At 39.9% G+C, this 14364-nt stretch overlaps 1 protein-coding gene across 1 annotated transcript in view; it reads right to left on the bottom strand.

Moving 5' to 3' along the window:
- Nucleotides 1-401: 401 nt before the first annotated feature.
- The window catches only part of C11H2orf73 (chromosome 11 C2orf73 homolog), a 63843-nt gene continuing 49880 nt past the window's right edge, over nt 402-14364 (bottom strand). Inside the window, exons 5-6 of the mRNA XM_052199723.1 lie at nt 1366-1481; nt 402-653 (exon numbers count right to left, since the gene is read on the bottom strand). Coding sequence (XP_052055683.1) covers nt 453-653; nt 1366-1481 — 317 coding nt within the window. The 3' untranslated portion in view covers nt 402-452. The remainder of the gene's footprint in view (nt 654-1365; nt 1482-14364) is intronic.

Genomic DNA, 14364 nt, shown 5'->3' on the forward strand with positions numbered 1-14364 from the left:
ACTGCAATTAAGGATCTTGTAAACTGGGCTTCTTTTTTAAGAGCTTGTTTTTCTGGAAGTTGTTTTGTTTATAAATAAAGGCAGTGTTTTATAATCTATCACTTATTGGGACACTTAAAATTTTGATGCATTATTTAAACCTTTTCCACTTTCCCCTGTTTATGTAAATTCTGTGTTCTAAGGCTACTGACAACAACAACTCCGATGATGGATGAGTCCAGTGCCAAGCGTCTACAAGACATTGAGGAAATCTGCCTACATTCCCAGGATTACAGTCTTGAACACCAAAGCTTATCCTCACTTACCCTGACTTTTTTATTAGCGGTTTAAAGGTCCATGCCTGGTGAGAAGAGCTTGCCCTACAGTTGAGAACAACACCCTTCCAGTCATCTCCTAGACCCAGGCTTCTGGGTCTGCTGGGCTGGGCTGCCTTCTGGTTCTGATAAGCTGTTCTAAGTATCCAGCAACTCTTGGGAATTCTGTTGGCACAGGCCTGGTGAGGTTATTTTGTCTTCTGATGAATTTCCTTTGTCTGTTTTTTTGGGCTGTTCTGATGAACCTGACCCTAGAGTGTTCAATAATACCTCCGGTCCCTTAGGAACTATTGGCATAGTCCCTGGCTTTATCTTTCTCTGCACAAAGGTTCCATGTCTCTGGAAAGGAAAACAAAGATGACATTAACTGGGGAAGCAGGAACTGTAGCTGCGTGTATGGGTTTGTTCAAGTTCTACTGATGGACCTTATTTCCATGTCTCGTCAGTGATTGCCACTTCAGCCCCAAACTAAAGACATCACCAGAATGTCTGGTGAGGCTGTAAACAGGGAGAGCATAATTGAAGGCAGGGAAGTAAAACAGCCAAAGAAGCATCTGTGCTTTTCTATTGCTGGAGTGCACACAAAAGTTTTTATCAAGTTTTATTTTTATATTTTTGCTTTGTAGGTTGCTATGACTACAAATAAATCTACAATTCATAGACTTGTGTCCAATGTCCAAAAGGATTCCTCACAATGAGTTGTAAGAACAAGCGTCTGGATAGGAGAAAGCACTCCAGCAATTCTGACTCAATTCTGTTCAGCTTATAAACCTTACATATGCCTTCCTGGCAAATACACATTAAGAACATCTAAAAGTTTATCAATATTACTTTAGGTAGTGCTTTTAGGAAATAAATCAAAACCCCTGTGGTTCAAAGTCATAATGCCATTCCTTGATTTTTATGATGTAGCTGAGTTTAATCTACTAATGTCTATATTTGTTTAAATAAACTTTTAGAAAAATGAGCATGACTTAAAAGGCTTAGAAGTTCTCCCAGAAATCTACTCAGTCCCACAGCACTGAATAATTAGTTTGGAACAATGTCTCACCTTTCCCCGGATGGGCTCATTGGGAGTTCTCCTGGAATCATATTGATGTATAAAAGAGATATATTCTACAAAATTGTTCTCATGTTCTCCTGATACATCCAGACAGGTAAGTGGAACTAAGAAAAACAAGAGATAGTTCAGTGAAATCACTACAATTATTAGATTTGAGTATGGAAATATAAATATTGTAATATTTATGCTTTATGAAACCAATAAAATGTCAGGCATAGTAGTAGACTCCTTCCATCCCACAGTTCAGAAGGCAGAGGCAAACACCGCTGTGAGTTTGAGGCCAGCCTGTTCTACATAGTGAAGTCCAGATGTGAAAGGTGAGACCCTTTCTCAAAGGCAAAGAAGATCAAGAGCAATTCCTGAAGTTATCTCACCATAAATACAAATTTGGATTTAGCATTTGTTCTGGATGAAAAGATCTAAATCAAAACAAGTCAAATTAGGTTAATTTGGTGATTTAAAAATATTTTAAAAATTTTTATATGTCTGAGTATTTTACCTACATGTATGTATATGAACCCATGTGCCTGATGCTTTCAAAGGCTTGTTGAGGGCATCAGATCCCCTAGGACTAGAGTTACAGAAGGTTGTGAGCCACTATGTGGTGCTGCAAATAAAACCTAGGCAGGGATCTTAACTACTAAACCATTCCTTTACTTTCTAATAGATATGGTTATTAAACAGATAGCAATATGCCTTAATGAAAACAGAAGTTTCATTATCTGAAACAGTTGTCATTATCTTTGACAACTAGAAAGGGTATTAAAAAATGTCTTCTGAATGTCTGGTCATGGCTGAGTGATTTGGGTGGCCAAAGAAGTCTTTACTGAAATCACTGGAACACCCAGATTGGCTGGCATTGACGAGCACAGATTCTTTACACTTTAGGCTAAGAAACAGAGGTTCCACCCATTTCCAAGAGCATTAAACCAGATGTAGCTCATCAATATAAGGCTAGCCTAGTCTTCATGAACAGTTCCAAGCTAGCAAAGATGACATAAAACGACCCTGTCTAAAACAAGTAAATAAATAAACATGATCTAAGTTAGAGGAATAAATAAGAATGGAAAATGTATTATAAATATATACTTATTAGGCATTCATGAATTCAATTTTGTACGTTGATATAATTTTTTCTAGCAGGGATGGATATTCAAGTACTTATAATAATAGATGATATAATTCACCACTTAGCAGACTAGAATGTAAAGTGATAAAATTTTTTTGATTTCTAACTGAGATCAGCACTCATTTATCCTTAGTAGTTGCCTTTCTTGTAGGACTTGTGAGCACACCAAGAAGAGCAAGTGCCAACAGCATATAACTGCAGGACTGAGAAAAATCCCATCATTTATATTTTTCTTATAAATTAAGAAAAAGCTACCTTTTTATGAAGATCATATTTTCACTATGAGAATATTAATAACCTCTTAGATAAAATGAAGCACCTCTACATTTTAGAATTAACCAGGTGAGTCAGCAGAGAAGTGAAAGCATGAGCTGTGGAGGAAGACAGACACATTGTCAAATTCAGGCTCTACCACATGTCCTGGACATGTGTGACTTTGGTGGAGGTCATTTAATTTTTTGAGGGTAAAATTTCTTTCTAAAATGTACATAATTTGTGTCCTAGTTTTATTTCTGTTACTTTGTTAAAAGTACCTTGAAGAACTTTAGGGCTTACAGTTTGCAATACTGGGTCACAACCCATTGTTTCAGAGAGGTCAAAGTGGCTGCAACTTAAAACTGCTAATCAAATATCATCCACAGGCAGAGTAGAGAGAACTTAGTCCATAGCAGGTTCTAGCATTTAGCTCACTTTCTTGACTCGTAGTCTACGATCATAAGCCCAGGGAATGGTGCTGCCACTATGGGTTGAGTCTCCCCATACTGACTAGCATAACCAAGATGATCTCATATCATACCATTCCATGGTTTAACTTGATTTAGACAGTCCTTCACTGAGACTTAATTTTTCAGGTGATTCTAGATTGCTCTGCATTGACAATTAAAAAACTAAAATCAGAATTTTGCTTTCAGAATTATGGGGACAATGAGCAATGTTTTTATTTTTATAAGATGTTGGGATCAAAGTTTGGTGGAAAAACCATAGATGAGAGAAGAGTATGAATCTGATTCCTTTACTATGAGAAACTGGTATGAAAAGTTTAGTAATCTGATTAAAGGATTGATGACAACCTACGGTGAAGGAAAAAAATCATATCAGCTACAAAGGAACAGGTTGGAAGACAGCTTTTTTGTTTTACTATGTAGGTCTGGCTGTCCTGGAACTCACTATGTAGACCAGGCTGGATTTGAGCTCTGCCTCCTGAGTACCATACCATATACCTCCATGCCTGGGTAGGAGACAGCTTTTTTTTTTTTTTTTTTTTTTTTTTTTTTTTTTTTTTTTTTTTACATTGCAAATGATTTCCCCTTGCAAATGATTTCCCCTTTTCTGGGTCCCCACTCCCCGCAAGTCCCATAAGCCCTCTTCTCTCCCCCTATTCTTCCATCTACCCCTTCCCACTTCCCTGTTCTGGAATTCCCCTATACTCTTGCACTGAGTCTTTCCAGAACCAGGGCCCACTCCTCCATTCTTTTTGGACATCATTTAATTTGTGGATTATGTCCTGGGTATTCAAAGTTTCTAGGCTAATATCCACTTATCAGTGAGTGCATACCATGATTGATCTTTTGAGACTGGGTTACCTCACTTAGTATGATGTTCTCCAGCTCCATCCATTTGTCTAAGAATTTCATGAATTCATTGTTTCTAATGGCTGAATAGTACTCCATTGTGTAAATATACCACATTTTTTGTATCCATTCCTCCGCTGAAGGACATCTAGGTTCTTTCCAGCTTCTGGCTACTACAAATAGGGCTGCTATGAACATAGTGGAGCATGTGTCCTTATTGCATGCTGAAGAATCCTCTGGATATATGCCCAGGAGTGGTATAACAGGGTCCTCAGGAAGTGACATGCCCAGTTTTCTGAGGAACTGCCAGACTGATTTCCAAAGTGGTTGCACCATCTTGCAATCCCACCAGCAGTGGAGGAGTGTTCCTCTTTCTCCACATCCTCTCCAACACCTGCTGTCTCCTGAGTTTTTGATCTTAGCCATTCTGACTGGTGTGAGGTGAAATCTCAGGGTTGTTTTGATTTGCATTTCCCTAATGATTAATGATGTTGAACATTTCTTAAGGTGTTTCTCAGCTCTCCAAAGTTCTTCATGTGAAAATTCTTTGTTTAGCTCCGTACCCCACTTTTTAATGGGGTTATTTGGATCTCTGGGTTCTACTTTCTTGAGTTCTTTGTATATATTAGATATTAGCCCTCTGAGGAGACAGCTTTTAAATCTTTTGATGTTTCCCCACATTAAATCTGGAAGGTCACTGTGACCCAGGGTCATCAACCACTTGCTAACACTGGTCAACAGAGTAGCAACACCATGGAGATACCTTCAGAGGGCTGGAGAGAGAGCACAGAGGAAAAAGGCACTAAGTGCAGAGGATGATATCATTAATTTGATCCCTGGGACATACACTGTGAAGGGATGGACTCCTGTAATTTTCTTTTTACTTCCATATACATGCTGTGGCATGCCCCAAATAGATAGATTCAAAAATAGGTAGATAGGTAGACAGATAAATGTAATGAAAACGTTTAAATTCTTTCAGAACAAATTGTTGATATAAATGCCACCTACTGTCCCTCCTGGGCATCTTGGGGGCCCACCCAAGCAACTATTAGTGTTGTTATATTAAAATACTAAGACGTTGCCTTCTCCTTATGATATCCCTTTCCACTTTAAGGATGGTGGGGGTAAACTCCTCAGTCGACTGGCCTGGTAGAGAAACAGCAACTGCTGATGATCACAACTTGCTTTGTGGGCAGGAGATGCAGCTTAATTGCTGGAGTGCTCACTTAGTATTCATGAAGCTTGTGTTTGATCCTCAGCATCACACCAACGGCCTCCTTGAAGGCATGTCACTGGAGTGGGATGTGGATGTTTCACGAACCCCCTGTGGACCCACTCTTTCTGCCTCCTACTATGAATCAGAGTGTGAGCTCTCAGCTCCAGCTCCAGGGTCACGCCACCCTTCCTGCCACCACTTTCCCTGTCATGATGATCAAGTACTAATTCTCTGAAACTGTGACCAAGCTTCCAACAAAATTCTTTCCTTCTTTATAAGCTGCCTTGGTTGTAGTGTTTCTTCACAGCTATAGAACAGTGCTTAAGACAGTGAGGAATTCATGAAAAGAGGTTGAGGAGGCACAGACCAGGCAAGATTTAAGGCGGTACCTGCATGATATATGGGAAAAGCCTCCTTAAATTTCACCCAATGCTTCTTGTTTCTCTCTTACTTCACTTTCCACCCAGTCCTAGGAAGTATAAAAGCGAAAGCTAGCATCTCTTCAGAGAAATCTAAGACTTCCCAAGATAAAAACAAATTACAAAAGCTGTTGAAGAGACATGTTAGCTTCAAATGTTTCAAAAGCAACACTGGATACAAGATGACTGAGTAATACTAAAATATTAAAAACAAAGAATTAAGCATTAAAGTTCCATAGTTGATAGAATTTTAAATAAATTATAAATTCAAATTAAAAAATTCTTGGGATGCAAGGAAAATCTGAAAAGGTTTTCCTATAAAAACAGATCATTTTTTTCAAGAAAGCATTCAAATAAAACTAGAAATAATTCCAAGAAGAAAGCCTAAGCGTTTTATATCTATCATTTATCTATCTATCTATCTATCTATCTATCTATCTATCTATCTATCTATCTATCTATCTATCTATCTGTCTGTCTGTCTGTCTGTCTGTCTGTCTGTCTGTCTGTCTGTCTGTCTGTCTGTCTATCTATCTATCTATCTATCTATCTCTATCCATCCATCTATCCATCCATCCATCCACCCACCCACCCACCCACCCACCCACCCACCTTCCCACCCACCCACCCATCCATTTACCCATTCCTCCCCAAAAAGTCAAGATCTAAAGAATGGAAAAGCAAGTATTATTTCTATTAAAAGCCAGAACATATTATCAATAAAACTGTATAGGCCTTGTGATTAGCTGTCACCAATATGATGCTGCAGAAGGGACATGATGCAAACTCCCAGTGTAAACCTCAAGGAAGCTTTTCAGTTTTTGCTCTTTGCATTCTAGGAAACTTGAGGTGCCAAGCAGGAAGTCCAGACACTTAGGTGAACAAACTACATTGAGAGACTACAGGAGAGGGCCAGCAATCTCAGATTGCCAGTTGAATGTGATCCTCAAGACTGTTTCTGCCAAATGAATGCTACCACACAACCCAGGTCCAGATTGCAGAGCACTGAGCAAATAAGATGAGTATTTCTTTAGGCAACTAAATTTAAGATAGCTTGTTATGAAGATACTGAAATAGAAATATATATTAGAAGAAAATAAATTGAATTACTTAGAATAAATTACCTTGTGTTCTACTTTGTTTTTTTTATTGCTATGGTAAAGACCATTACCAAAAGCAGCTAAGGGAAGAAAGGGCTTACTCCGCTAATACTTCCTGATCACAGTCCATCTTGAAGGAAGCCAAGGCAGGAGATCAAACTGGTCTTGTTGTCAATGCTGGATTCACCAGTGCAAGCTGCCTCTTCCCAGTTGGCCTCCGGTGCACAGCTCACCTCCTGCACTGCCTGGAGACTATATGTATATATATATATATATATATATATATATATATATATATATATATATATATATATATTTGTATATGTGTGTTAGTGCGTGTGTATATGTATGTGTATGTTGGTAGAGATATACCACTGGGGACTAGCTTTGAGTTTTCAAAAGCATAAGGCATTTTTTGTTAGATTCTTGCAGCTTAGTGGTAGATGTCTTAACAAGTAAGCTCTCAGCTACTGTCCTAGCACCATGCCTGCCTGCCTGCTGCCATGCCAACCACAGTGATAAGTTGCCTTGATCATGATTTTAATTTACAGAAATAGAAAAGTAACTAAAGCTCTGCCACAGAGTGCCATATCCAGGTAGCACAGAGAGATAACTGAACACTCAGGAGTGTGGAGAGGCCAGTCAGCAGAGGTAGGACCTCCACTTCCACTCAAGAGGATTACATCTGGAACCCTAAGGCTGGAGCCTTCTGGTTTCTGTCTCAGGCTCAGGATCATCATCTGCCACAGCACACCATATCAAAAGTGTCACAGGGAGATAGCTAAACACCCAGGAATGCAGAGAGGCTGGACAACATAGGTAGCACCACCCCTGCTGTTCAGAGGAAACAGCCGGAAACCCTGAGGACACAAAAGCCTAGGAGCACCTGGGGCAGGAGTCTTCCGATTTCCGTCCATACCCAGAACTGGTCCTGGATCACAGACTTACATACCCAAATACAACCACAAGAGAGCTATATTCCCCAGGAGTACCTACATACCTGTATACAGACAACAGGTCTCCCAGGAGCACAGGCTTGCAGGACAGATAAGGACAGTGATAGCAACACCAACTAACACCAGAGATAACCAGATGGCAAAAGGCAAATGCAAGAAAATTACCAACAGAAACCAAGGCAACATGGCACCATCTGAACCAAGTTCTCCCTCAACAGCAAGGCCTGGATACCACAACACACCTGAAAAGCCAGTGTTGCATTTAAAATTACATCTCATAATGCTGATAGAGGACTTCGGGAAGGACATAAGTAACCCCCTTGAAGAAATACAGGAGAACATGAGACAATAGGCAGAAGCACTTAAAAAGGAAGCACAAAAATCCCATAAAGAAATACAGGAAAACATGGGTCAACAGGTAGAAGCCCTTAAAGAGGAAGCACAAAAATCCCTTAAAGAATCATAGGAAAACACAAACAAACGAGTGAAGGAACTGAACAAAACCATCCAGGATCTAAAAATGGAAGTAGAAACAATAAAGAAATCATAAAGGGAGGCAACTGTGGAGATAGAAAACCTTGGAAAGGCAAGAGGCCTGCTGTGCACCCAGAGACAGGCTGGGAGGACACAGCTTGCTCCAGTGGGTCCGGCCCCACAGAGCTTAGGTTCCAGTCCTGAGGCCTCTGGTGGGAGCCTTCAGATCTCTGCTTCGGGAGTCCCAACAGCCTGGGGCTACAACACCACATCTCCAGGCCTTGCAAGAGGCCAGAGGGGCAACCTGGAGGCTGGCTGGGAGGAGTCAGTGTGCTCTGGTGAGTCCACCAGGCCCCGGGCTGGAGCCTTCAGGTCTCTGCTTCAGGATCTGAACAGCCTGGACCACCACACTCACTCTCCAGGAAGTGCAAGAGGCCTGCTGTGCACCAGGAGGCAGGCTGGGAGGACACAGCATGCTCCAGTGGGTCCAACCCCACAGAGCTTAGGTTCCAGTCCTGAGGCCTCTGGTGGGAGCCTTCAGATCTCTGCTTTGGGATTCAGAACAGCATGGGCTACAACACTACATCTCCAGGCCCTGCAAGAGACCAGCTGTGCATCTGGGAGGCCAGCTGGGAGGAGTCAGTGTGCTCTCTTAAGTCTGGCCCTGCAGAGCAGAGGATCCAGTCCTGAGTCCTCTGGTGGGAGACTTCAGGTCTCTGCCTCTGGTTCTGGAACAGCCTGGGCCACAGCACCCTGTCTTCAGGCAGTGCAGGAGGTGAGCTGTGCACCGGAGGCCAACTGGGAAGAGGCAGCTTGCACTGGTGAATCCAGCATTGACAACAAGACCAACTAACACCAGTGAGAACTAGATGGCAAAAGGCAAACGCAGGAACATCACTAACAGAAATCAAGGCAATATGGCAGCATCTGAACCCAATTCTCCATTAACAGCATGTTACACCAGAAAAACAAGATTTGGATTTAAAATCACTGGTCATGATGCTGGTACAGGAACACATGAAGGACATACTTAAAGAAATTCAGGAGAAAATGGATCAAAAGTTAGAAGCCCTTGCAAGGGAAACACAAAAATCATTGAAAGAATTTTAGGAGAATACAAAAGCCAATAAGGAGGAACCGCAAAAATCACTTAAAGAAATACAGGAGAACTTTGGTCAACAGGCTGAGGTCATGAAAGAGAAAACACAAAAATCTCTTAAAGAATTACAGGAAAACACAAACAAGCAAGTGAAGGAGCTAAGCAAAACCATCCGGGATCTAAAATCAGAAGTAGAAACAACGAAGAAAACTCAAAGGGAGACAACTTTGGAGATAGAAAACCTTGGGAAGAAATCAGGGGACATAGATGCAAATATCAACAACAGACTACAAGAGATAGAAGGAACAATCTAAGATTCTGAAGATACTATAGAAACCATGGACTCAACAGTTAAAGAAAATGCAAAATGCAAAAAGCTTGTAACCCAAAACATCCAGGAAATCCAGGACACAATGAGAAGACCAAACTTAAGGATTATAGGCATAGAAGAGAGAGAAGATTTACACCTTAAAGGGCCAGCAAATATCTTCAATAAAATTATGGAAGAAAACTTCCCTAACCTAAAGAGAGAGATGCCCATGAATATACAAGAAGCCTACAGAACTCCAAACAGACTGGACCAGAACAGAAATACCTCCTGTCACATAATAATCAAAACACCAAATGTACTAAACAAAGAAAGAATATTAAAGGCGGTAAGAGAAAAAGGCCAAGTAACATATAAAGGAAGACCTATCAGAATCACACCAGACTTCTCACCTGAGACTATGAAAGCTAGAAGATCCTGGGGAGATCTCATGCAGACTCTAAGAGAACACAAATGCCAGCCAAAACTACTATACCCAGCAAAACTCTCAATCACCATAGATGGAGAAACTGAGATATTCCATGACAAAACCAAGTTTACCCAATATCTTTCCACAAACCCAGCCATACAAAGGATAATAGGAGGAAAACACCAATAAAAGGAGGGAAACTTCACCCTGGAAAAAGCAAGATAGTTACTTTCTTTCATCAAACCCAAAAGAAGATAACTAATCAAATTTTAAAAAATAACATCAAAAATGACAGGAAGTAATAATCACTATTCCTTAATATCTCTTAACATCAATGGGCTCAATGCCGCAATAAAAAACATAGACTAACTGAATGGATACATAAACAGGACCCTACACTTTGCTGCATACAGGAAACACACCTCAGTGTCAAAGACAAACACTACCTTAGAGTAAAAGGCTGGAAGACAATTTTATAAGCAAATGGTCTCAGGAACCAAGCTGGAGTAGCCATTCTAATATCAGAAAAAATTGACTTTCAACCCAAAGTTATCAAAAGAGACTCTGAGGGACACTCCTTGCTGGTCAAAGGAAAAATACACCAAGAAGAACTCTCAATCTTGAACATCTATGCTCCAAATGCAAGAGTACCCTCATTCATAAAAGAAACTTTACTAAAGCTCAAAGCACACATTGCACCTAACAAAATAATTGTGGGTGACTTCAACACTGCACTCTCCTCAATGGACCAATAAGGAAAACAGAAACTGAACGGGGACACAGTGAAACTAATTGAAACTTTGGACTAATTAGATTTAACAGATATATATATAAGATTTTATCCTAAAGCAAAAGAATATACCTTTTTCTCAGCACTTCATGGTACCTTCTCCAAAATCGATCATATAACTGGTCACAAGACAGACCTCAACAAATATAAGAAGATCGAAATAATCCCATGCCTCTTATTAGATCACTATGGAGTAAAAGCGATCTTCAATAGCAATAAAAACAACAGAAAACCCACATACACATGGAAACTGAACAATATTCTACTCAATGATACCTTGGTCAAGGAAGAAATAAAGAAATTAAAGACTTTTAAGAATTTAATGAAAATGAAGCTACATCATCCCCAAATCTATGGGACACAATGAAAGCAGTGCTAAGAGGAAAACTCATAGCCCTGAGTGCCTCCAAAAGAAAATGGAGAGAGCATACACTAACAGCTTAAGGACACACCTGAAAGCCCTGGAACAAAAAGAAGCTATTTTACCCAAGAGGAGCAGAAGGCAGGAAATCATCAAACTCAGGGCCGACATCAATCAAGTAGAAACAAAGAGAACCATACAAAGAATTAACAAAACCAGGAGCTGGTTCTTTGAGAAAATCAACAAGATAGATAAACCCTTAGCCAGACTAACCAAAGGGCACAGAGACAGCATCCAGATTAACAAACTTAGAAATGAAAAGGGAGATATAACAACAGAAACTGAGGAAATTCAAAAAATCATTAGATCCTACTACCAAAGCCTATACTCAACACAACTGGAGAATCTGGAGGAAAGGAACAGTTTCCTAGACAGCTATCAGACATCAAAACTAAATTAGGATCAAATAGATCATCTAAATAGTCCCATAACACGTGAAGAAATAAAAACGGTCATAGAAAGTCTCCAAACCGAAAAAAAGCATGGGGCCAGATGGCTTCAGTGCAGAATTCTATCAGACCTTCATAGAAGACCTAACACCAATACTCTTCAAAGTATTCCACAAAATAGAAACAGAAGGAACTCTACCCAAATCATTCTATGAAGCCACAATTACGCTGATACCAAAACCACACAAAGATTCAACAAAGAAAGAGAACTTCAGGCCAATTTCCCTTATGAATAATGATGCAAAAATACTTAATAAAATTCTTGCCAACCGAATCAAAAAACACATCAAAATGGTCATCCACCATGATCTTCAGGTAGGCTTCATCCCAGGGATGCAGGGATGGTTCAATATAAGGAAATCCATCAAGGCAATCTACTACATAAACAAACTCAAAGAAAAAAAACATATGATGCAGAAAAAGCATTTGACAAAACTCAGCATCCTTTCATGCTAAAAGTCTTGGAAAGAACAGGAATTCAAGGCCCATACCTAAACATAGTAAAAGCAATATACAGCAAACCGGTAGCCAACATCAAAGTAAATGGAGAGAAACTTGAAGCAATCCCACTAAAATCAGGGACTAGACAAGGCTGCCCACTCTCTCCATATCTTTTCAATACAGTACTTGAAGTTCTAGCTAGAGCAATTAGACAACATAAGGAGGTCAAGAAGATACAAATTGGAAAGGAAGAAGTCAAATTATCACTATTTGCAGATGACATGATAGTCTACTTAAGTGACTCGAAAACCTCCACCAGAGAACTCTTACAGCTGATAAACAACTTCAGCAATGTGGCTGGTTATAAAATCAACTCAAGCAAATCAGTTGCCTTCCTATACCCAAAGGATAAACAGGCTGAGAAAGAAGTTAGGGTAATGACACCCTTCACAATAGCCACAAACAATATAAAGTATCTTGGTGTGACTCTAACCAAACAAGTGAAAGATCTATATGACAAGAACTTCAGGTCTCTGAAGAAGGAAATCAAAGAAGACCTCAGAAAATGGAAAAAATCTGCCATGTTCATGGATTGGCAGGATTAATATAGTTAAAATGGCCATCTTGCCAAAAGCAATCTACAGATTCAACGCAATCCCCATCAAAATCCCAACTCTGTTCTTCACAGAGTTAGAAAAAGCAATTCTCAAATTCATTTGGAATAACAAAAAACTCAGGATAACTAAAACTATTCTCAACAACAAAAGAAATTCTGGGGGACTCAGTATCCCTGGCTTCAAGCAATTCTACAGAACAATAGTGTTAAGAACTGCATGGTATTGGCACAGTGACAGACAAGTGGACCAATGGAATAGAATTGAAGACCCAGAAATGAATCCACACACCTATGGTTACTTGATCTTCGACAAAGGAGCTGAAAACATCCAATGGAAAAAAGATAGCCTTTTCAACAAATGGTTCTGGTTCAATTAGAGGTCAGCATGCAGAAGAATTCGATCCATTCTTATCTCCTTGTACTAAACTCCACTCCAAGTGGATCAAGGACCTCCATGTAAAACCAGACACACTGAAACTAATAGAAAAGAAACTGGGAAAACCCTTGAGAACATGGGCACAGGGGGAAAGTTCCTGAACAGAACACCAATAGCTTATGCTCTAAGATCAAGAATTGACAAATGGGATCTCATAAAATTACAAAGTTTCTGTAAGGCAAAGGACACTGTTAAAAGGACAAAACGGCAACCAACAAATTGCGAAAGGATATTCACCAACCCTACATCTGATAGAGGGCTAATATCCAATATATACAAAGAACTCAAGAAGTTAGACCCCACGGAACCAAATAACCCTATTAAAAATGGGGTACAGATCTAAACAAAGAAATTTCACCTGAAGAAATTTGGATGGCCGAGAGGCACCTTAAGAAGTGCTCAACATCATTAGTCATTAGGGAAATGCAAATCAAAACAACCCTGAGATTTCACCTTACACCAGTCAGAATGGCTAAGGTCAAAAACTCAGGAGACAGCAGGTGTTGGTGAGGATGTGGAGAAAGAGGAACAGTCCTCTACTGCTGGTGGGGCTGTAAGATGGTACAACCACTTTGGAAATCTGTATGGCGGTTCCTCAGAAAGCTGGACATGACACTTCTGGACGACCCTGCTATACCTTTCCTGGGCATATACCCAAAGGATTCCCTGGCATGCAATAAAGACACATGCTCCATTATGTTCATAGCAGCCTTATTTATAACAGCCAGAAGCTGGAAAGAACCCAGATGTCTTTCAAAGGAGGAATGGATACAGAAAATGTGGTATATTTACACAATGGAATACTATTCAGCAATTAGAAACAATGAATTCACAAAATTTTTAGGCAAATGGTTTGATCTAAAAAATGTCATCCTAAGTGATGTAACCCAATCACAAAAGAATACACATGGAAGGCAATCTCTGATAAGTGGATATTAATTAGCCCAGAAGGTCTGAATGCTGAAGGCACAAATCACATAACAATTTGCAACAATGACTCCCATGAAGAAGTATGGAGAGGGTCCTGATCCTGGAAAGGATTGATCTAGAGTTGGAGGGGATATCAGGACAGAGAAAAAGGAGAGAGGTAATTGGAGAATGGGTGGAGAGAAGAAGGTTTATGGGACATA

Source organism: Apodemus sylvaticus, chromosome 11 (assembly GCF_947179515.1).
Source record: "Apodemus sylvaticus chromosome 11, mApoSyl1.1, whole genome shotgun sequence".
Lineage (NCBI taxonomy): Eukaryota > Metazoa > Chordata > Mammalia > Rodentia > Muridae > Apodemus > Apodemus sylvaticus.